The sequence below is a fragment of the Aquarana catesbeiana genome, linkage group LG06, assembly GCF_042186555.1.
Source record: "Aquarana catesbeiana isolate 2022-GZ linkage group LG06, ASM4218655v1, whole genome shotgun sequence".
Taxonomy (NCBI): domain Eukaryota; kingdom Metazoa; phylum Chordata; class Amphibia; order Anura; family Ranidae; genus Aquarana; species Aquarana catesbeiana.
This window is the reverse complement of record NC_133329.1, coordinates 42,042,105-42,065,715: the sequence shown is the minus strand read 5'-3', so window position 1 is coordinate 42,065,715 and position 23,611 is coordinate 42,042,105. Positions and strand designations below refer to the sequence as shown.

Genomic DNA, 23,611 nt, shown 5'->3' with positions numbered 1-23,611 from the left:
TCAGCTGCGGTGAGTCCACCCCCTCCACTCCCAGAACAAGGGAAGCATCCCGGCCCGCTACAGGACCCCTCACTAGGCCTCTTCACTAACTCCTACACGCAGTGCTCACAGGCCTACCCGCAGCTGCTGCGCACCATGTCTGATCCATCCCTGTCCCTGGGAGGAACGGCGACCCCCACACCATCCCTGCAACCCAGCGACTTTCCCCCACTACCAGGGCAGGGGAACACAGGGGACATGGGGCAGCTATCAGAGATGAACTTTGATGGTAACACCCTCCAAACATACTTTGGCCCCCCTCCGGTCTCCCCTCAGCCACAAAGACAGACCCGCCATAATGCCTCCAGGTCCACAGAGCAAGGAACAAATCAGACGAAATCATATGCCCAGGTAACAAGCTCGCCGTCCCTGATCCCTATGGAGGGTAGAGATGGGAGTTTCCCCTCTCACTCACAGAGACTCACATGGGGGGACAGGACGGTCCCCCAACCACAACAATGGGACCCCAGGGGATCAGCATCTTTCCAAATCATAAGGGAACCATCCCCATCACATGGCCCACAAAACCATAAGGAACAAGATCACCACCTCCAGCACCCCACCTCATGGCAGGACTGTCTCCAGGCTATTCCCACTAAGGAGGACTTCAGACTCCTTATCGAGGAAGTCAAGTCAGCATGCCGAGCAGAAATCCAAGTGATACATACTAACCTTAAACACCTATCTGACAGGGTGGAGATGGCGGAGGAGGAAATTCAGGAGACTAAGCTGGCAGTACATCGCACCCAAGTACAGGGGGCCGACCATCATATAATGCTCCGGAACATGCAACGTCACCTCGAAGATTTAGATAACCGAGGACGCCGAAACAACATCCGCGTCCGAGGTCTACCTGAGTCAGAGGGTCCCGAAGATCTTCACGAAACTCTGCAACTCCTGTTTAACAACCTTCTGGGGGACCCCCCAAATAAACCCATTGAAATGGACCGTGCCCATCGTGCCCTCCGCCCCAAAGGGCCCATCTCTAGACCCCGAGATGTCATATGCAGGGTCCATTCATTTCCCCTGAAAGAGGACATCATGCGCAAAGCCCGCACCACAAAAAAGATTCTCTTTGAAAACACGCAGGTCCAACTTTTTCCAGACCTGTCCTGGATAACGTTACAGAAACGCAGACTGCTCCAACCCCTACTCATCCTGCTCCAAGAAAACGACATCACCTACCGCTGGGGATTCCCCTTCAGCCTCACTGCCCGAAGGCAGGGAAAAACCGCAGTGCTACGCTTTCCAGAAGACGTGGAAAACTTTTGTGACACCATGGAAATCCCACCACCCCGCTTGCCTGAATGGGACTTAGTGGATTTGCCCACACCCCCTCCAGTGGTGTGGCAGAAGGTCCCACCAACTAAGCGACCCAGAGATCGGGACTCTCCCAGCGGATCCACCAAAACAAAGCCTAAAAAAGGATGACTATATCTCCCTCCTCTCCTGCCCCTCCCAATACAATTATAGGCTATCCCCCTAGGCCTTCCCCACCTGTCATTTTCTTAGCAACACAGGGCACCCCCCCCCCTCTTGCTGGAGACAGCTCAGCGGTGGAACTTTTGGTCGCTGATCCCCCCCTAGAGGTTATTCCCACTAGAGTTCCCAATTGTTACTCTGTTTTGAGGACTTGAACACAGTTGATTTTGCTTGTTCGTTATGCCCCCCCGGCCTGAGCCCTCGTTAGGGGCCCCGGCCGAGGGGACCTACTGGAACCTCTTAGAATCCGGGCGGTCTCTACTACCCGAGATAATAACAAAATGTTTATCACTAAATGATTTGCAACTAACTATTTTTCTCTCTTTCCTTTCTCTCCTCCACTTATTCTACCTCTTCTATCCCCCCCCCACCCCAATTTTTTTTCCTCTTATGGCTCGCCGCAGGTCTGGAGCAACCACTCGGCTTCTTCTCACGCCTGATTCCCGTCACACCCGGGACTTGCTGGAAGGTCCACGACTGGATAAGCTAAGTAATCTGATGCACGCACACATCATCGACCATGGCTAAGATCCTATCGTTTAATGTCCATGGCTTGAACTCAAACAAAAAAAGACATCTCGCATTGAGGGAACTCAGGCAGATTGGGGCAGATGTAGCTATGCTGCAGGAGACACACTTCAACAGAGGGAATGCTTTCGCCTTCGCATCCAAACAGTACCCCCAGATTTATCAGGCCTTTAGTCCTCGCAAGCGTGCGGGTGTTGCCATTCTGTTTAAAAAAGGCTCTCCATTTAAATGCACCGATTCCCTCATAGACCCGGGGGGACACTATATAATTCTGAGAGGTCAGTGGCAAACACAGGCGGTAACTTTCTGTAATATCTACGCACCCAATACCCATCAAATACACTTCCTATCTAGGGTCCTCGCTCGCCTGTTTAGACAACCCAATGATTATTTAATCGTTGGCGGAGACTTTAACCTGGTGCACTCAGTAGGTTTAGACCGTCACGTGATTAACCCTGCAGCCCATCAGGCTCGGGCCGTCCGCGATTCCAAGCTGTTTCGCCAGCTGACTAGGCGACATGCTTTATTCGATACATGGAGAGCATTACACCCAGGGGATAAGCAATTCACATTCTATTCTGCCCCCCACCTCATGCATTCCCGCATAGACTATATCTTCGTTAATAACAATACCCTACGCGCCATCAAAACCGCCCAGATCCTCCCCATCTCATGGTCTGACCATGCCCCAGTCCTTATGTCACTAGAAATAGGTACCCCAACCCGTAAACCTAGTAACTGGCAGCTAAATAACTTCCTCTTACAACATATTCCGTCCAGATCGGAACTAGAGACAACCCTGCAGAATTACTTCCTAGAAAATAATACCCCCGAAGTCTCCTTAACCACCCTCTGGGAAGCCCACAAGGCAGTCCTACGGGGACGGTGTATAGCGATCTCTTCGGCCATGAAGAAAAACGCAAGGGCATCTAAAATTCAAGCCGAAAGAGACCTTAAGACTCTAGAACTCCGACTGCAAACATCACCATCCCTAAACCTTCTCAAAAAAGTAATATGCCTCAGAAACACCCTCCGAGATTTAGCGTTAGGACAGGTAGAGAAGGCACTTACTCGATTAAGACAAACATACTATGACAAGGGGAATAAGGCCCATACTATCCTGGCACGTAAACTCTCGGAGCGCTCTCACATGTCCACACCCCACCAAATTAAAGATAAAAAGGGGGCCCTTATGTCACACCCCCAAGACATAGCCCAGACCTTCGGAGAATTCTACACGTCACTATATAATAACCCTGAAATCCCCAGAGACCCGCCCCCACCTGAAATAAAAGATCGTATGAAGCAATATTTAGAGGATAGTGGACTCCCCAAATTACTTAAGACGGACCTGATGTCACTTAATGCACCAATTACAGAGGAAGAGCTAACGGCCACCATCAAAACTCTGCCCTCCCATAAATCACCTGGCCCAGATGGCCTTCCCTATGAGTATTATAAGGCATTTCTCCCGATTCTACTACCATATATGTGCAGGATGTTTAACGCCTTCTTTCAGAAAACCCCCATTCCCACTGACATGCAGAGGTCGTTCCTCACGTTAATTCCCAAGCCTGGCAAGGATCCTTCTGTGTGTGCCAGCTACAGGCCAATCGCACTCCTAAACTCTGATCTAAAAATTTTTACCAAACTCCTTTCAATGCGACTAAACCTGATACTTCCCTCGCTAATACACAGGGATCAGGTGGGATTCGTCCCCCTACGCCAGGCAGGGGATAATACGAGAAGAATTATTGACCTAATAGACGTGGCGAACAGGAACAAGCAGCAAGCGTTAGTCCTTGGCTTGGACGCGGAAAAGGCTTTTGACCGCCTCAGCTGGTCCTTCCTCTTCGCCACGTTGAATTGCATGGGATTTCAGGGCCCATTTCTCCAAGCAATAAAACATCTGTACACTAATCCCTCATCCCAAGTAAAAACTCCTTTCGCTTTATCACGGGCCTTCCCAATTGCGAATGGGACCCGCCAGGGGTGCCCACTCTCACCGCTACTTTTTGCGTTGTGTGTCGAGCCTCTGGCGGCTTCCATCCGAAAAAACCCGAACATTCACGGAATACCGCTGAGGGACAGGGAATTCAAACTAGCCTTGTTTGCTGACGATATTATCCTCACACTGACCCAACCCAGAATGTCACTTCCGAACCTACACGCCGAACTTGACCTATACAGATCCCTCTCAGGATACAAGATAAATGCAACTAAATCAGAAGCCCTACCCATTAATATCCCAACACAGGAAACACAACACCTACAACATTACTTCCCCTACCACTGGCAGGCATCATCATTGAAATACCTGGGAGTACAGCTTACTCCCTCTTATTCCACCCTATATCGAGCCAATTACCCCCCTCTCTTTAAAACTATAAGGGACCTTCTATTGAAATGGAAGGCTCATCATATCTCCCTACTAGGGAGGATAGCCTCTGTCAAGATGGTTATCCTACCAAAGTTGCTGTATTTATTCCAGACTCTCCCCATCCCAATACCCCTATCAGAGCTGAAAAAACTCCAGGCGGATTTAGTACGATTTGTTTGGAATTACAAAAGACATAGAATTCCACAATCAGTCATGACAGCGGCACGATCAGACGGCGGTCTATCATTCCCTGACCTAACTAAATACTACCAAGCCACTCAACTGCGAACCCTGGCCTCTTGGTTCACCCAACGCTCATATAATAAGTGGACAGAAATAGAAAAACTTTGGATGGCCCCAATCCATCCAAATAGCATGCTGTGGAATGCGGGGGTGAAGGTGGAGTCCACTCAACTCTTGGGCCCCATGCTCCATATCAGTACACTTTGGCGTAAAGTATCACGGCTCTATAAGCTATGCTCAGAAAGATCACTCCTCACATCGTTCCTCTACAACCCCAAGCTGCCTGTAGGCCTTACTCATCAGATGTCTTATCCATGGGCGATGAGGAATCTATTCCACTTTGGCCATTTGGTACATCCTTGCACGCGCAGATTACTGTCCTTTACAGAGCTACAGAGAAAATTTAATTTACCAAGGCAAGTGTTCTTTGGATACTTGCAGATTAGGCACTACGCTCAATCAATTGCCCCGAACTTACAGTTCTCGACCCCATCACCCTTTGAGGGTTTGATATTAGAGGGCTCAACTAGACGCGGGCTAATATCTGATATTTATCAGATACTGAACTCCTACAACTTTACAGATCAGGGTAAGCACTCGTACATGACCCGCTGGGAGAAGTTCCTAGGGGAGGAGATCCCGGAAGCTGCCTGGAAGACGATTTGGTCCCAGGCAGCAAAAAGCTCATTATGCACTCTGTACAAAGAGAATGCATACAAGGTCCTTTTCTTCTGGTATATGACACCTGATGTCCTCCACACCATTTTCCCATCTAGCTCGGATAGATGCTGGCGGTGTATGAAGGACAGGGGGACCTTATTTCACATTTACTGGACATGTCCCAAAATAACTCCCTTTTGGACGGAAACACAATTATTGCTGAATCGCCTACTGGGCGTCCAGGTCCCCAAAGTCCCGAAACTGTTTCTCCTCGGTGTGTCTGGGCTACGTATATCTCGACACTCTAGGAAACTATTAGGCCATGTTCTCACAGCAGCGAGATGCCTGGTGGCCCTCTACTGGAAGAAACAGATTCCACCCTCCCGAGCAGACCTCTATACCAGAATAAAAGACATAGAGCTAATGGAGAAAATGACAGCCAGGATACAAAACAGAATGGAGGCCCATGACATGGTCTGGGAGGAATGGCATAAACGAGAGGACCCGCCCTAGGTCTGCGGCTAGACCCCCCCCCCCCCACCTCCCCTTCCCCCTTCCATCCCTCTTTTCTCTTTTCCTACTTTATTTTCCTTCTCTCTGTAAAATGATAATACATTCTCAGTTTAATAATGTTATTTGTTGGTTGAAAACTTCAGATGGTATGGAAGATATTATACCACTAATGTACCTGGATGATTATCATCGGAAGCTCAATGTCTATAGCATTGACTGTTTATCTATTGCACTTAATTATAAGCAACACTATTGCTCAATGTATATGTATGCCTATACGTTTAATAAAAACTGTTATTTGAAAAAAAAAAAAAGAACAGACAAAGACAATGCTCCATCCCTTATGTCTCACATCACCAATGATATACAAATGTAATTGAATTCTCCTCTGCAGGTGGCGCTCGACACCAGTGGCAATTAGAAATGCGCAGAGCGAAAAAATGTGTTTTGTTTCGGATCAATTCGTTAAGTTACTAATTTTGTTTCACCACATTCGTAATGATATTCGTTTCATTTAGTTTATTCATTTCGATCAGATTCAAATGGATTTGAAGTATTCGAATTTGAATCGAAAATATTGAATTTGAATTTCAGAAGATGGCTATATTCTTTCTATTTTATTCTGTGCTATTCTTTTGTAATTTAATATAGTCTATTTTTTATCCATTCTTTTTCTTTTATTTTCTATTCTATTCCTTTATTTTCTATTCTATTTTATTCTATTCCGTGTTATTCTTTTCTATTCTTTTAGGAATTCAAATTTTGGAAGAAGGCTATATTTCTTTCTATTTTATTTTATTCTGTTCGAATTTCGGAATTCAAATTTCAGAAGACGGTTATATTCTTCCTATTTATTATCAATCTTCTTTTTATTACATTTTTAAAAAAAGACAAGTAATACACATCATATCATCTTCAAAAATACATACATTAAAAATTCCTTTTACATAATAAATAATCTTAATGATACCCACTTCTTCCTGTTTCTATAGAACCGTCTAACTAAATTCCTTTTACTCATACATACCTAAAAACATTAATTTCCTATTACTCATACATACCTCTAAACATTAAAAAAAAAAAAAAAATCCCCCCCCTTTTTTCTTCCTTCCCTTTCATCCCATATCCTTCCCATTCCCCTCCAATTATAAATACTCCATCAATCTATTCGAGGACCGAAATTCCTCCCATTTTTGCCATATTTCTGGCACCTGACCCCCTACATACCCTTCTCTTATCTGTTTTTCAATATATTCAATTTCGTTCATTTCACATATCGATTCCAACACAGTTGGCTTATTTTGTTTTTTTCCAATTTCGCGCTATAATTGTTCTAGCTGCAGTTGTCATGTGGTGAAGAATATCTATTTTGGTTACCCTTATTGTATCTGATGTAAGGGAAAACAACGAGGTGCTTATATTTGGACTCCTGTCTACTCCTGACACTTTCTGATATATCTCAATTATTTTGTCCCAGAAGCTCCTATATTCTTCCTATTTGATTATATTCTATTCGAAATTAAAAATTTCCAATGGATTCAAAGTTTTCAAATTCAAAAAAATATAAAATCTTTGGAACACGGCTATATTCTTTCTATTTTTTCTATTCTTTTCTAATCTAATCTATTTTTTCTATGCTATTCTTTTCTATTCAATTTTATTCTTTTCTATTAAGCAGCCTAAGTAGGAATCATCATCCTTATTTCACTTTTATACCTTACTGTATTTATTGCAATATGTTTCCATTTCGAATTCAAATTCATTTTTTAATTCAAATTAGTTTTCAAATTCAAATTCGTATTCAAATTTGGATAATTCATTTTGTTATAATTTATTTTGAATTTGTTGAAATTCTTACTATTGTGATTTGGAAATTCAGATACATCCGAATCTCTGAATAAAAACAATTGCGTTCTGAATTTCGATTCGTAATTAAACGAATTTCACACGTCTAGCGGCAATGCAGATTGGAGATTGGATTGAAGTTAAGAGAAGCTGGGTTTCTCTAGGATTTCCTTGGTCACCCAGGGCAATGATCCAGTTGGATGCACATGCCCCTTGTGACCCTGGTGCTCATCTTGGGTCAAGCAGAGCCTATTTAAGACTCTGATCCCTGGGTCTGGCGTGTTCCCTGTCTGACAAGGACAGTGCCAATGATAGGGAGAGGTTCCAGTGGAGTAGGGAGAGAGCAGAGACTATGTCTACCTTCTCAGGAAACTTCCCTTTTGCGTCAGACCGGCCAGGCTGCACTTTGCTCCTCATGGCAGACTCTGTCGGCATCCCTGAGTTTTTTGACCGATGTCTCTTTGCTGCACAGTTGTAAGTGGCAACGAACTGGTGAGCCTCCCCGCAGGCCTGTTTGTGCCATTAACCTGCTGCTTCAATACATCGTTCTTTGCAAATCGGAACGCTGTGTATTTAATGCCTACCACACCATGCTGCACCTATCCAACACTGTAAAGCTTCAACCCTTAGGAACCAGACACAGCTTCACCCCGTGTGCCCCATACCATCAGTGATATACAGTACAATATGTATATAGTAAATTTTCTAACCTTGGGAACCAGACACAGTTCCACCACTTAAGTTTCATACCACCAGTGATATACAATATGTTTGTAGTAGAGCTATCACCCTCAGGAACCAAAGTTCCACCACTTATGTCTTATGCCATCGGTGATATACAATATGTATGTAGTTGAGCTTCTACCCTCAGGAACCAGAGAAAGTTCCATCACTTGTGTCTCATACCACCAGTGACATACAATATGTATGTAGTAGAGCTATCACCCTCAGGAACCAAAGTTCCACCACTTACGTCTTATACCACCAGTGATATACAATATGTATGTTGTTAAGCTTCGACCCTCAGGAACCAGACATAGTTCCACCCCCTTAAGTCTCACACCAACAGTGATCTACTGTATGCATGTACCTCTTGGACTGTCAAAAGAGCATCTGTCCGTGTCTGGCTTGGGTGGTGGTGTATTGATCACAGGTCGGAAAAACCTTTCTCGTGTCTCCTTGTCTATCCAGTTCTCATACATGGTTAGTTGGGTAAACACTCTTGGCTGTGTAGAATCTGTTCCTTCCTTGCATTCTCCTCCATAGTTATACACACCCATCAGGAACCAAGTCCCATTCTCTTTACACACAAGGGGTCCGCCCAAGTCACCCTGCAAACACAACGTTGGATTAGAAAGATGCACACTTAGCTTTGGGATAGTGTTATCTAAATTACTGGAGTAAACTAGCATCTAACTGCTGGTATTCAGTGAACATTGACCGATAATTTATGAAGCAAGAAGGCAGAGGTATGCACATATAAAAAGCACATGAAAAAAATAACAAAATAAAAAAACATGATTGTAAATTGCGAAAGGCCTGCCACCATGGTAGCCCAGTATACAGAAAACGATTAAGGGTAGTAAAGCTATAAGGACTACTTACCATGCATTGGCTGCTGTTCTCGCCCTCTCTAGATGCACATATCATCCCCTCCATTACAGACTCAGTGCGGTTGTTGGAGTTTGGACGGCTGTAGATGCAGTTACACTGGTTAGGACCTAACAGCTCCAATTTTTCTCCATGTGGTGCACCTGTCTGGTCTTCTGAGGATCAGAAATTGAATAAAGGTTGACAGTTGCTCTTAGCATTATTTATCCAGGGGCATTAGAGGATTGTGGAGATAAAAAGTACGAGTATAAGAAAAAAATCGTTATCATATCTTACCTGAGCTAAGCTTGATGCAACAAAAATGCCATTAAAATAAAAATGCACTTATGCCCACCATGGTCCCATCATCCAAGGTCCATAGCAAGAGCCATTGGACCTTCACAACATAAAGCCAAGATTTGGCAACCCAAGCTTACTTCTATTTGGACTGGCACACCTTATGATTTATTTAGCAGAATTTCCTACTTACCAGGATTTGAATTGTTCCCAACTATGTGCCAGCATGAAGAGCCATATGGCATAGGATGGGAGAAATCGGGTAAGCAGACAGCTTGGCTGTATGGTCCCAGGGGCACGGGCTGAGCCAGCATAACCAGAGCCAGGTTGGAACCTTTGTCAGGGCTGATGTAGGTCCCATGAACACTGATCTTCTGCACCGCAATGTCTCTCATCACGGGTGTCCCGCTAGCCACTGTTACCGACCAGTCCTCTGGCAGCTCAGAGGAGTCAGGACTGTAAAAAAAATACATAAAATGATGTAGTAGTCTCAGGTGAGCAATGAAGCATGTCCCTAAAGCATTCCAGATTAATTGGAGGGAAGTGATTTTTATTCTACCAGGCACAGCCTTATAACTGGTGGAGCAAAAGTAGCCTGGTTTAAATTAATGGTGGGGCTAGACTGAATTTGAATGTGTGATTGAATTGTATTCAATATCCTTACAAAATCCTGTTGTTGCTGCTGGTTTGCTTTTTGCAAAGCATGGTGCAGAACTGAGGTCTTGGGTTCAGTACTCACAGACAAAAAAATCTTGCTAGGAATCTGTATGTTTTCCCCAAGATACTATGGTTTACTCCAGCTTATTCAGTTTCCTACCGAACCTAAAATCATAATGGGGGATTAATTGGGTTCCATCCAGTATTGCATCTTGGCAGTGTTTGTATGAATTGAAAAGACTCCAGGGTAGCGGTGTCAAACTCTATTTCATTGTGGGCCACATCAGCAGTATGGTTGCCCTTAAAGGGCCAGTTGTATCTGAGGTGCATTACGTACAGGGAGCAGGGTAAAGGAGTGTGTTACATACAGAGTGCAAGATTCAGGAATACTCTACGTACAAAGTTCAGGAGTGCGTTACTTACAGAATGCAGAGTTCAGGATTGCGCTACGTACAGAGTGCAGGGTTCAGGAGTGCGTGACGTGTAGAGTTCAGGATTAGGCTATGTACAGAGTGCTGAGTTTAGGGGTGGGATACGTACAGAGTTCAGGAGGATGGTACATACAGAGTGCTGAGTTCAGAAGAATGCGGCGTACAGAGTGCAGAGTTCAGGAGTATGCAGTGTACAGAGTGCACTCTTCAGGAGCTACATACAGAGTGCAGAGTTCAAGAGTGGACTATGTACAGAGTGCAGGGTTCAGGGGTATGCTACATACAGAGTTTAGAGTTCAAGAGTGGACTATGTACAGAGTGCAGGGTTTAGGGGTGTGCTACATACAGAGTGCAGGGTTCAGGAGTGTGTTGTGTACACAGTGCAAAGTTCAGGAGTTGACCACGTACAAAGTTCAGGGGTGCGCTATGTACAGAGTGCAGGGTTTAGGGGAGTGCTACATACTGTACAGTGCAGGGTTCAGAAATGCGTTGTGTACAGAGTGCAGAGTTCAGGAGGATGGTACATACAGAGTACAGAGTTCAGGAGTATGAGGTGTACAGAGTGCAGGGTTGAGAGTTGTGTTTGGGTTAAGGGGTGTACTATGCACAGTGTGAACACCCCCCCCCAAAGCTTCCTCGCATCTCTCTCCTACCTGTCTGGGCTCTAGTACCTTCCTTTGTAGGCGGCTCTGCCTTGCCTTTTAGGATCATTCTCTCTCTCCTCGATGAGTGTGTGCAGTATGTGTTATTTTTGGGAGCAGATGAGAGCAAAGTTGTCCCTTGTAAACACATAAGGCTTCTGTGTTTACAAGTGACAACAGGGAGTGGGAATGGTAGGTGAGAGGCGGAGGTGGCAGGAATATTGGCCTGGTGGGCAGATTTTGGCCTGTGGGCCTTGTATTTGACATATGTGCTCTAGGACATAAACTTCATGGGCATGATGTTTCTACCCTGTAATGCTAACCCTATCATGCTGGTGTCACAATATAACTATTTTTATTAATCTAATAAAAGAGAAAGAATTACAAAACCAAGGCCATCAGAGAATAGTAAACCTGACATATGTTTATGTATCTCCTGCCCTCAAATATTTGTTCAGCCGCAATTTTTACTTTAAGGCTGAAATGTTGGCAAGGGTTTAGTCCTTTAATCTTTAGTCTGTTGGTGTCTTTACTGCTATAGATTGGGTTCCAATTGACTACAATGTCTTGCAGCTCTGCAGCACAATATCTTACCCAATAAAACATTCTGCCGCTGTTATCACCCAACTGTCTGAGATAAGGGCCCCGCTGCATGTCCTCTTCCCATCTCTCCAGAGGTCCACTTGCCATGGCCAAGTTCCAGGACTGCTAGAAGTAGGATCACTGACCTGTGAGATTCCACAACCTCAAAAAAGAAGAATTATGAGATACCCTGTCAAGTTTTGTCTTACACACGTTCTTCGGTCAGCTGAGAGAGTTCTCATGACCAATGTCATCTTATCTACAGCTTGAGATGAAATAGATAAATGACTACAGCTGAGTCTTTGATGATTGCCTAAATGTTGTTGCCAAGAATCGAGAAGCCAAGGAGACGTTAAGTATGTCCATACTAGGTGTTACCTGCTGTGTGATTACTGAGAAGGTCACTGCAAGTGTCATTGTCCACATCATCCACTACTGCCAAGGTCTGGGGAGAGAAGGAGGCTTGATTGTCAGTCTTTTGCTTAATCCAGTCTTGGTAGAAGGAGGCAGAAGACAGAATGGTGGGACTGTTCAGCAAGTGACAACCTTGGGAAAAGCTGATGACTCCAGCATGGAACCAGACCCCATCTTCCTCACAAACTACGGCCCCACCAGAGTCTCCCTGAAAATTAAAAACAAGAACAATCCATTGTATCTCATCACCATGCCCTAACACAAGAGATATTCCATGTTCACAGGGCTGCTGATAAGGAAGTAATACCTGCCCTGCTATAAGGGGCCCAAGCCCCATAAGTTCAACAGGGGGGCCCAGAGCAGTAGGAGTGGGAGTGGGTGCAATTACTAGAACCAATACCCCTACGGCTCTCCCTATGTTTACAATGCTTTCGTTTGTGAATGAACAGGGAGCCTCTGTACAGAGTGCCTCCTGTTCATTTGTTTGTTTAGGCCACTGATATTTCACCAAAGCCAACAATGCCAAAAAAAAAAAACTAAAATTGTGAAAAATAATAAAAAAAACATAATTAAGGGCTCATTCTCACAGGTATTCTGTTTGCATGAATGAGTAATTTGTTCATGTGACTGGACCTGCCTGTTAGGCGTGAGTCGCTGTTTCTGTCAGCTAGGCTGTATGGGGCCCCATGATCTCTAACAGCAGCCCTGCATGTCCAACCTACTCACCTGACACGGGCCCTTCTTTCCGTCACTCTCTGTAATGCACAACATGCTGGGGTTTGCAGGGTTGCTTAAATCGGGCCTCCTATGTGTGTTGTAAATGCAATTGCAGGTTCGCCAACCGATCAAAATTTGGCCAACTTTCTGTAAGGACCTCTTGCTGTCCAGGGGCACTAAATAAGATAAAAGGAAGAAAAGTTCATGGGAGGTTGTGAAGGAGGCTTGAAAAACAAATTCCCCCAACACAGAAGAGTCAGTATTTGAAAAGTGCTGACATAATAAGGTGCATACGTCTCCCATTTCCCATTCCCCACTTCTTCTACTCACCATCCTCTGGCACAGTCACAAGACCAGTGGCATAGCAGGTTCTACGCAGGTTGAAGCGGTGGGTGCTCTCCGGAAGACAAATAGGAGAGATGAAACGGGTGAAATTCACTGGAGACGGCAGCTCCACCAGAGCAATGTCGAAGCCTTTGGTGTATTTCGTATAGTTCTCATGGATCACAATCTGGGATGGTACCATAGTGACCGCACTGCTTTCCACTGGAGTGTACCCCATTTTGGTGACGCCCAGGTGAACTTGCCATAACTTGGGGTCCCTTTTGTCCTCAGTGTCTTTACTTAAATAAGAGAATTGATATTTATTATTTTGAGGTTTGCCTTACCTTGAAGTCAACATTATATACATTTAATAGAATCTTTGAAATCAATGTAGAGAGAAAAACAATGAAACAATATAAGGGTTCAGGTATGGATCAGTGAGGAATATTCAGAGAGATGAAGACAACATTGTTTCTGTACAAAACCACAAAGGTTTGACAGAAGACAGACCAATAGAAGGTCAGAATACCCAACACTAATACTTGTTTCCAATCCTTTAAAAGCTGTAGCTTTCAATACAATAATCTCTGGTGATCCATCAATAAATGTCCTTGTTCAGGATCTTCCTCTTGTGGGGTGACCACTGTCTCCTGATCATGCTCCTATGTTGTCACCCTGTCAAACGAACCCATGATGATGACTATAGGCATGCATGCTGACACATGTTACGTAGGCATGGTCCACCCTTGTCATTATCAGGAAACTGGACCAGACTGATAATAAGAGGCTGATGTATACTTCTCCAGCTTGGCCCAGGGCTCACCTTGGAGACATAACAGCTCAGTACGTGCGTGTACGATTGTCCATGTCTTCACAGCATTATGGAAACATCTGGAATTCATCACCAACTGGGTCATATTTCCCATTTTATTTATCCGCTATAACAGGACAATGTCCATTCCCATGGCCCCAACTAGTAACATGGCTCCACTTACCGATCGAAGCAGTGAGAGGCGGTGACCACCCACCGATCAGAGGCCAGGCTCCCCCCGCAGAATGGCTTCCCCTTGTAGGTCAATGTGGCATGCCATGGAAATTCACTCGGAACAACTGAACTCCCACCGAAGATTCTGGACTGCAATCCCGCCTTCCCACAGGCTGCCAGAGAAAGAGGAACTTCATCAACTACAACATATTATCTATCTATCTATCTATCTATCTATCTATCTATCTATCTATCTATCTATCTATCTATCTATCTATCTATCTATCATCTAAATATTATAATTTATCTATTTTTCCATCGCTCTATTTAATCTCTATAATGTCTATCTGGTCTCTGACCACCCACCGATCAGAGACCAGGCTCCCCCCGCAGAATGGCTTCCCCTTGTAGGTCAACGTGGCTGTGTGGCATGCCACGGAAATTTCACTCGGAACAACTGAACCCCCACCGAAGATTCTGGACTGCAATCCCGCCTTCCCACAGGCTGCCAGAGAAAGAGGAACATCAACTACAAAAAATTATCTATCTATTAGAAGAAGGTGGATCTGGATAGCCGCACTCCAATAAAAACACCTTTATTGTATAAAATAACAAAAGTTCAAACCACGGCAGGGTACAGGATAGATTAGCCGACGCGTTTCACACTCTCAACAGTGCTTAGCCATAGCTACACAACCACAAAGTTTTGCCACAAATATATACTAGTGTATCATGAGTCATGTGATCAATTATATGATCAATTAGAATTAATTGATTAAATGGAATTAATTAGTTAAATAGCAAACAAGGGTGATTAAGTATAGAAGGCACACAAATATCCAGGAGAAAATGCGGAAGAATACCAATATATGTGAAAAAAAGAGATAATGAAATTTGAATGAATCAAAAGAATTCCAATTGTATAACCGCAGCTCCCAGGTAAATGTGCATGAATAGTGCTGTAAAGAAGTAATTATATATAATAATAAAAAACACATAAAGTGCATTTATGTGTGAAAAAATATATATATAATAAATGTATAATAAATATACAGTGTAGTAGTAAACGCCTGCAATGCAACATATGTGGAGAAAAATATGGATAATATAAAAACAGATTTCAATGACTGAAATATGTATAAAAAAAACATGCACAAGAATTTGTGTGCACCGATGCCCATTCAATAGATGCCAAAAAGTTTTATAAAATCTGATATAGGATAAATTCATAATATGAATGATTTAATATGTCCAATAAATGAGGACTATGTAGTGTAACTATTCATTTGAAATAGGCAGCATGAACGGGCAAAGGAAATAAAGTAGAAACCTCAAATGAGGAAAAGAGGACCCACAGAACCAAAAACCAGCCCTATAAACATGTATACATAAAAATGACTACATGTGTGTATATATATATATATATATATATATACATGAATATAGAACAAAACCAAACAAAACAGAAAATGGATTTAATTCTCAAGGGAGGGGGGCAAAGCAAGAGAAAAAGACCATCTGAAGTTCCGTGTTGTCATGGACCCCGTATTCTCAACCATTGTTGTAATGGGCACAGAAGGTACATGACAATCATTCCAATGGCCCCAATGTTAATCAAAAAATGTGCCAAAAGGTATATATAGATGTCAACAGATGCCAACAAAAAAATACCAACAAAGAGTATACCAACAAAATGATGCCTGATCTGCATCCTATATTGGAAACAATTGAATGAGGCGATCAATAAGATCGGCCGATCATTTGAAAGCAATTGAATGGGTCAATCGATAAGCTCGGCCAATATGTTTGGTAAATGTGTATAGGTACATTTGTCCACGAATAAGTTAATCCTTCATGAGCCATCCGTGTCCACATCAACTGAAATGTCGTGTGCATGCAGGGGCCACAAAACTAGCATATATGAATAGGTGGATTTATCATGTTGAAATGTTTCACCCAAATGGCAAAAATCCATGAGTTATATATCGTCCACTAGAGAAGTGTCCTAGATCCGTGGTGGGTGTCGTGATCATCATAGCAGGGGGTCACTGTTAGCTACATACCTTTGCTAAGATCAGAATTTAGGTCGTGAATATATAGCGTAAGACCGGTGGATGGTATTGTTACCCCTATTATCTATCTATCTATCTATCTATCTATCTATCTATCTATCTATCTATCTATCTATCTATCTATCTATCTATCTATCTATCTATCTATCTATCATATCATCTATCTATCTATCTAGAATTTTCTTTCGGAAATCCAAAATTTTGTGTGTTTTGTGATCTGATGTCGCCACCATTGATTTCGAAATTCGACCAACCAAGCCTTCAATTTCACCTCATGTTGCTACAGAAAAGAATTTTCATGGCCGGGAATCTTCCTATTCTTTCCAAAAAAAATTTCTTTCCTTGCACTCATGCGCATTTCTTTTTCGATTGCATTTCTCGCACGATTCTCCCATCATTGATTAGAAAATCGTTTCTTTTTTAAAAAGCTTCCAACATGCCCGATGACTCGAATTTAATGGAAAATCGACCGTTGCTGCAGCTCCACTAATGGTGCGAAATTTGAACAAAAATTCTTTAGATAAGGTTTTTCGAAAGAAAATTCTTTTGGAATTCGACCCATTTATGGCCGGCCTATCTCTTGCTCTCTCTCTCTCTCTCTCTCTTTGATAGAACAAACATTATCACTATATAAAGATTTGTACCTTTGTTTTATTTAATTTTTTTTATGTTTTTTACATTCAAATAGATAACAAAAAAGTAATTAAATTTTCTCTCAGGTGACTATTTCCCTGGAACCCCCCTGAATGAATTCTAACAAATACCTTCATAACTGACCACTTACCTCTGGTAGCCGTTACTGCCTGGAGCGCTGCGGAGAGATGATACAATCGGGTTAGTAATATCTACATAGATATTCATGCTCTACTTCCTTTCTATAGAACATTCCAGACTCATTCCTCCTGTCATGGACTCAGCTACATGTCTCTCCCACTCAGCTTTTCCCTGGAAGTGATCCCACCTGCCTGAGGGGCCTTCCACCATTCACTCTACTGCTGCCTGTAGGGTCATGTTCCTTTAAAAATGTTGAAGCCCGTTATGTCAGGTCAGCAAATAACATTGTGAATTGTCTTCATTTGGAAGCCGAATGCACATTATGTCACAGGATCCCAGCTCTGTACAGCGGACTGAAGCTTGGGGGGAAAAGCACTTTTACTTTCTGCACTCTGGCGGATATTGCTAAGTAATCAGCAGTGGAAAAAAGTGTGATTTCTAGATTCTCCAGCTTGCATGGCTTGGGGGAGATACAGATATAGTATCCATTTACCCAGGGCCATCTTTAACCACTTAAGGACCGGGCCTATTTTTCAGACTTGGTGTTTACAAGTTAAAATCAGTGTCTTTTGTTAGAAAATTACTTAGAACCCCCAAACATTATATATATTTTTTTCTAACACCCTAGAGAATAAAATGGCAGTCGTTGCAATACTTTCTGTCACACTGTATTTGCACAGTGGTCTTAACAAGCACACTTTTTTGGGGGGAAAAAAAATACACTTTTTTGAATTAAAAAATAGGAAAACAGTAAAGTTAGCCCAATTTTTTTTTTTATATTGTGAAATATAATGTTACGCCGAGTAAATTGATACCCAACATGTTACGCTTCCAAATTACGTCCGCTTGTGGAATGGCGACAAACTTTTACCCTTAAAAATCTCCATAGGGCGACGTTTAAAAATGTCTAAAGGTTGCATGTTTTGAGTTACAGAGGAGGTCCAGGGCTAGAATTATTTCTCTCGCTCTAACAATCACGGAGATACCTCACATGTGTGGTTTAAACACCGTTTTCATATGCGGGTGCTACTCACCTATGTGTTCACTTGTGCGCGTGAGCTCGGCGGGGCCGGGCGCTTTTCTTTTTTTTTTATTATTGTTATTTATTTTACTTTTTATTTTTTATTTTGACACTGTCTTTTAAAAAAAAAAAAATTGGGTCACTTTTATTCCTATTACAAGGAATGTAAACATCCCTTTTAATAGAAAAAAAGCATGACAGGTCCTCTTAAATATGAGATCTGGGGTCAAAAAGACCTCAGATCTCATATTTACACTAAAATCCAATAAAAAAAAAAAAAAAATGTCATTTGAAAAAATAAAATAAAAACATTTCTCCTTTAAGAGCTATGGGTGGAAGTGATGTTTGACATCGCTTCCGCCAGTCAATGGTATGGAGCCGAGTGGGGGCCATCTTCCCCTCGGCGGCCAGCCATACAGGGGAGAGGACCCAAACGTCCAATGGGAGGGTGGGGGCCCTCTCCTGCCACCGAAAAAAATGATCTTGCGGTGAGTCCACCGCAGAGACCATTTTTATCTGAAAGCCGACCGCCCGCTGAAGAAGAGGATACCGGGGTTATGGCAGCTAGCCGCTGCCATAACAACGGTACTCCTCTTCAAACAGCCGACGTAAAACGAGGGCAGGCGGTCAGCAAATGGTTAAAACTGATTGGACCCTGGGCAAACATTTTCTTGGGCCCTCCTGAATCCACTTATCAACTATTTGCGGGCAGTGCAGGCTCAAGGGGAAGCTGCCTTGGGCCCCACAACAATGACTGGGCCCGGGGCAGCTGCCCCTTTTGCCCCGTGTTAATGACAGCCCTGCATTTACCCCCTACAAGGTCCTATAGTCATCAGTCCATGCTTGCAGAAGATCGACACTGCAAAGTCCCCTATCTCCCTCAGGAAATCCCATGCGACTGCGCATACATGAAGAAATCCTAATCATTCCTATGAAGAGGGCATCTATTCTGTGTCAGAATGATAGACAGTGATAGACAGTTATTACATGGGAATGAATATGATTTCCATGCATGCACAGAAGAAACAAACAGGGTGGGAGAGTTTGCAGCGAGGGGCAGCACAGCGCAGACCAGGAGTGCCACATGAATTATACCAATTGAAGACCAGTCCCTTTTTTGGCACTTTTTGTTTACAAGTTTAAGGCTGGGTTCACGCATATGCGGCTGCGGGTTCGTGCCTGGGGTCCGGTGCGTGTCTGTACACCAGTTCAGGTGCGATTCAGGTCCGAATTTTAGCCTGAATTCACCCCTTAAATATTATAGAAAAAAAAAATCTTAGCAGGGACCCTAGGGAATAAAATGGTGATCGATTTTTTATGTCACGTTGCATTACTGTCAACTTTTTGTGCCTCTGGTGATCATTTCAGTATTATATATGATTATTTTATATATGTATGTATATATTGTATCATTCATCAGTTGCATCGTTGTAAAGATCAAAAAATGAAGTGCATCCTGAGGAAGCCCTAATTGGACGAAATGTGTCGATCCATTGTTTCTTCATTGTACACATTCAAACATATTTTTTTTTGTTTTCTGATGTATTTTGAGCACACTAAAATCCCTATTCTCACTGTCTCTTGATTGCTGAGGCCACGTATGGGTTATTAAATGTTTCAATTAAATATTAGTTATGAGGAAAGGTTGTGAGCACTGAACTTATTCTCTCTGGAGAAGAGACGCTTGAGAGGGGATATGATTTCAATATACAAATACCGTACTGGTGACCCCACAATAGGGATAAAACTTTTTTGTGGAAGGGAGTTTAACCTGGCCAGTTATTAAAATTAGAGGTTTAACCTTAAACTACGTAGAGGGTTCTTTACTGTAAGAGCGGCAAGGATGTGGAATTCCCTTCCACAGGCGGTGGTCTCAGCGGGGAGCATTGATAGTTTCAAGAAACTATTAGATAAGCACCTGAACGACCGCAACATACAGGGATATACAATGTAATACTGATATATAATCACACACATAGGTTGGACTTGATGGACTTGTGTCTTTTTTCGACCTCACCTAAGTAATTTAAAAGATGACTTAAATACGCTCCTCTATCCAAACTGAGCCCGGAGGAGTCCTCACACTAGACACACACAGAGCTCCTCACTAAATTCTCCATAACGAGGCGTGGGAACTTTCTGAGACTCTTCCCCAGACACTCAATGACTCAGCGCCTGCACTCTCACACGCAGCTGAGTTCATCTTTCACAGAGGAATTTTCTGATCCATAACTCTGCCCAGACTGGGGGGGATTGTATTCCCCTTGATGTCTGGAGGGAGGCTCACTGCCAGGGTGACTCAGTTGGCTCTGCCACACTTTATAATGCAGGAAGGGAAATTTGAATTTTTTTCATACTTCACCAAAGCTGAAACTCTTCATCCTACTCATCAAGCTGCTAAGGCGAAATTTTTTTGAAAAAAAAAAAAAAATGACCTTTTTTTTTTCTTTATTTAGAGTTTTTTTTATATAAAATAATAATAAAATTAATAATAATCATCATCACCATCATATTCATCATCATCATATTATCAATAGAAATAATTACATTTTTAAATTTAGATTTACATGTTACTGCAATGAATGTTGTCATTTTAAATGGCACCCTAACCCACGCCTGTGTTGCAGCACACAAAAAAACACCTACCCTTTTTTTTTTTAACTTGGAGGTTTTTTGTATAATAATAATAATAATAATAATAATAATAATAATAATATATAATATATAAAGGGGGGGGGGGGGGGGGTCAGCCTGTCAGTGCTCAGACCATAAACAGCAAAACAGCACACTGCATCAAATTGGTCTGCATGGCTGTCATCCCAGAAGGAAGCCTCTTCTAAAGATGATGCACAAGAAAGTCCACAAACAGTTTGCTGAAGACAAGCAGACTAAGGACATGGATTACTGGAACTATGTCCTGTAGTCTGATGAGACCAAGATAAACTTATTTGGTTCAGATGGTGTCAATTGTGTGAGGCGGCAACCAGATGAGGAGTACAAAGACAAGTGTGTCTTGCCTACAGTCAAGCATGGTGGTGGGAGTGTCATGGTCTGGGGCTGCATGAGTGCTGCCGACACTGGGGAGCTACAGTTCATTGAGGGAACCATGAATGCCAAAATGTACTGTGACATACTGAAGCAGAGCATGATCCTCTCCCTCGGAGTCTGGGCCACAGGGCAGTATTCCAACATAACGACCCCAAACACACCTCCAAGACGACCACTGCCTTGCTAAAGAAGCTGAGGGTAAAGGTGATGGACTGGCCAAGCATGTCTCCAGACCTAAACCCTATTGATCATCTGTGGGACATCCTCAAACGGAAGGTGGAGGAGCGCAAGGTCTCTAACATCCACCAGCTCAGTGATGTCCTCATGGAGGAGTGGAAGAGAACTCCAGTGGCAACCTGTGAAGCTCTGGTGAACTCCATGCCCAAGAGGGTTAAGGCAGTGCTGGAAAATAATGGTGGCCACACAGAATATTGACACTTTGGGCCCAATTTGGACATTTTCACTTAGGGGCGTACTCACTTTTGTTGCCAGCGGTTTAGACATTAATGGCTGTGTGTTGAGTTATTTTGAGGGGACAGCAAATTTACACTGTTATACAAGCTGTACACTCACTACTTTACATTGTAGACAAGTGTCATTTCTCCAGTGTTGTCACATGAAAAGATAGAAGAAAATATTTACAAAAATGTGAGGGGTGTACTTACTTTTGTGAGATACTGTATATATATATATATATATATATATATATATATATATATAACCTGGCCGGGGCTGGGAGTTGGACAGATTCCCGCTGGCAGCAGGCTAATTGTAGGTGCGCGGTACCGCCATCATCTCTACCTGTCACAGGCAGCGCAGCCGGGACCCCACCTATCATTATTCAGAATTAATTGATGGAATACGCATTGTTCTGTCTTGGAGTTGCAATAAGGGAGTTCCATAAAAACTGGGGCCGCGTGTTATAGGGAGGATCTGTCTTTATATTTGACAATTACATGAGTAAGAAAAACACGGAAAATGTCACTTCTAACCAGACTTCATTATTCCCATCCAAGAACATAGCTATAAACATAGCATCCTGTATGACTGCTATGGGGCCCAGGGCACAATGAAGATAGATAGATAGATAGATAGATAGATAGATAGATAGATAGATAGATAGATAGATAGATAGATAGATAGATAGATAGATAGATAGATAGATAGATAGATAGATAGATAATACAGTAGATATTTAAATAAAATTAATATTAATATAAAGTTATGAAATCTCTGTATTATAGCAATAAAAACAAATAGGGGTGTATTTATATATAATAAATAAAAAAAATGCATAGCAATTAATTTGGTGAATGTGCATGTACATTTGTTCTGTGTGGATGGGGCAGAAAAACAAATATTATTATTATTATTATTATTAATATACAGGATCTATATATCGCCAACAGTTTGCGCAGCGCTTTACAACATGAGGGCAGACATTACAGTTACAATACAAATCAATACAGGAGGGATCAGAGAGCCCTGCTCCTTAGAGCTTACAATCTAGAAGGGAGGGTCAAGTGGAACAAAAGGTAATAACTGTGGGGGATGAGCTGATGGAGAAAATGAAAATACACTTGTAAGGTGTGGGTAGGGTGGGCTTCTCTGAAGAGAAGGGTTTTCAGGGATCATCTAAAAGCTAATAGAGTAGGAGATAATCGGACAGATTGGGGTAGGGAGTTCCATAGGATTGGAGAGGCTCTGGAGAAGTCCTGGAGACGAGCATGGGAGGAGGTAACGAGGGAGCTAGAGAGCAGGAGGTCTTGAGAGGAATGTAGAGAACGATTGGGTTGGTATTTAGAGATTAGGATAGTGATGTAGCTGGGGGCCAAGTTGTGGATGGCTTTGTAAGTAGTTGTTAGTATTTTGAATTTAATTTGTTGGGTCAATGGAAGCCAGTGGAGGGATTGACAGAGAGGAGTGGCAGACACAGAGCGATTGGTAAGGTGGATGAGTCTGGCAGCGGCATTCATGATGGATTGAAGAGGTGACAGACTATGTAGAGGTAAGCCAATGAGAAGGGAGTTGCAGTAGTCGAGGTGAGAGATGACCAGCGAGTGAATTAAGAGCTTTGTTGTGTCATTGGTTAGAAAGGGGGGTATTTTGGAGATGTTGCGGAGGTTGACGCGGCAGAATTTGGACAGTGATTGGACGTGGTGCTTAAAGGAGAGTTCAGAGTCCAGGATTACACCTAGAACCTTGACATGTGGGGATGAGTTGATAGTTGTGCCATCGATTTTGACAGAGAGATCAGGGGAAGAGGCATATGGGGGAGGAAAAATGATAAGTTCGGTTTTGGATAGATTGAGTTTGAGGAAGTGGTGTGACATCCAGACTGATATATCTGATAGTAAATTAGTGATAC

At 42.9% G+C, this 23,611-nt stretch overlaps 1 protein-coding gene across 1 annotated transcript in view; it reads right to left on the bottom strand.

Annotated features, from left to right (window-relative positions):
• Positions 1–23,611, bottom strand: part of LOC141148356 (serine protease 53-like) — a 52,129-nt gene that overhangs the window by 9,403 nt on the left and 19,115 nt on the right. Inside the window, exons 2-10 of the mRNA XM_073635758.1 lie at positions 17,185–17,211; positions 14,339–14,501; positions 13,350–13,642; positions 13,029–13,195; positions 12,267–12,510; positions 11,901–12,051; positions 9,771–10,033; positions 9,296–9,456; positions 8,781–9,021 (exon numbers count right to left, since the gene is read on the bottom strand). Of these exons, the coding sequence (XP_073491859.1) occupies positions 8,781–9,021; positions 9,296–9,456; positions 9,771–10,033; positions 11,901–12,051; positions 12,267–12,510; positions 13,029–13,195; positions 13,350–13,642; positions 14,339–14,501; positions 17,185–17,211 (1,710 nt within the window). The remainder of the gene's footprint in view (positions 1–8,780; positions 9,022–9,295; positions 9,457–9,770; positions 10,034–11,900; positions 12,052–12,266; positions 12,511–13,028; positions 13,196–13,349; positions 13,643–14,338; positions 14,502–17,184; positions 17,212–23,611) is intronic.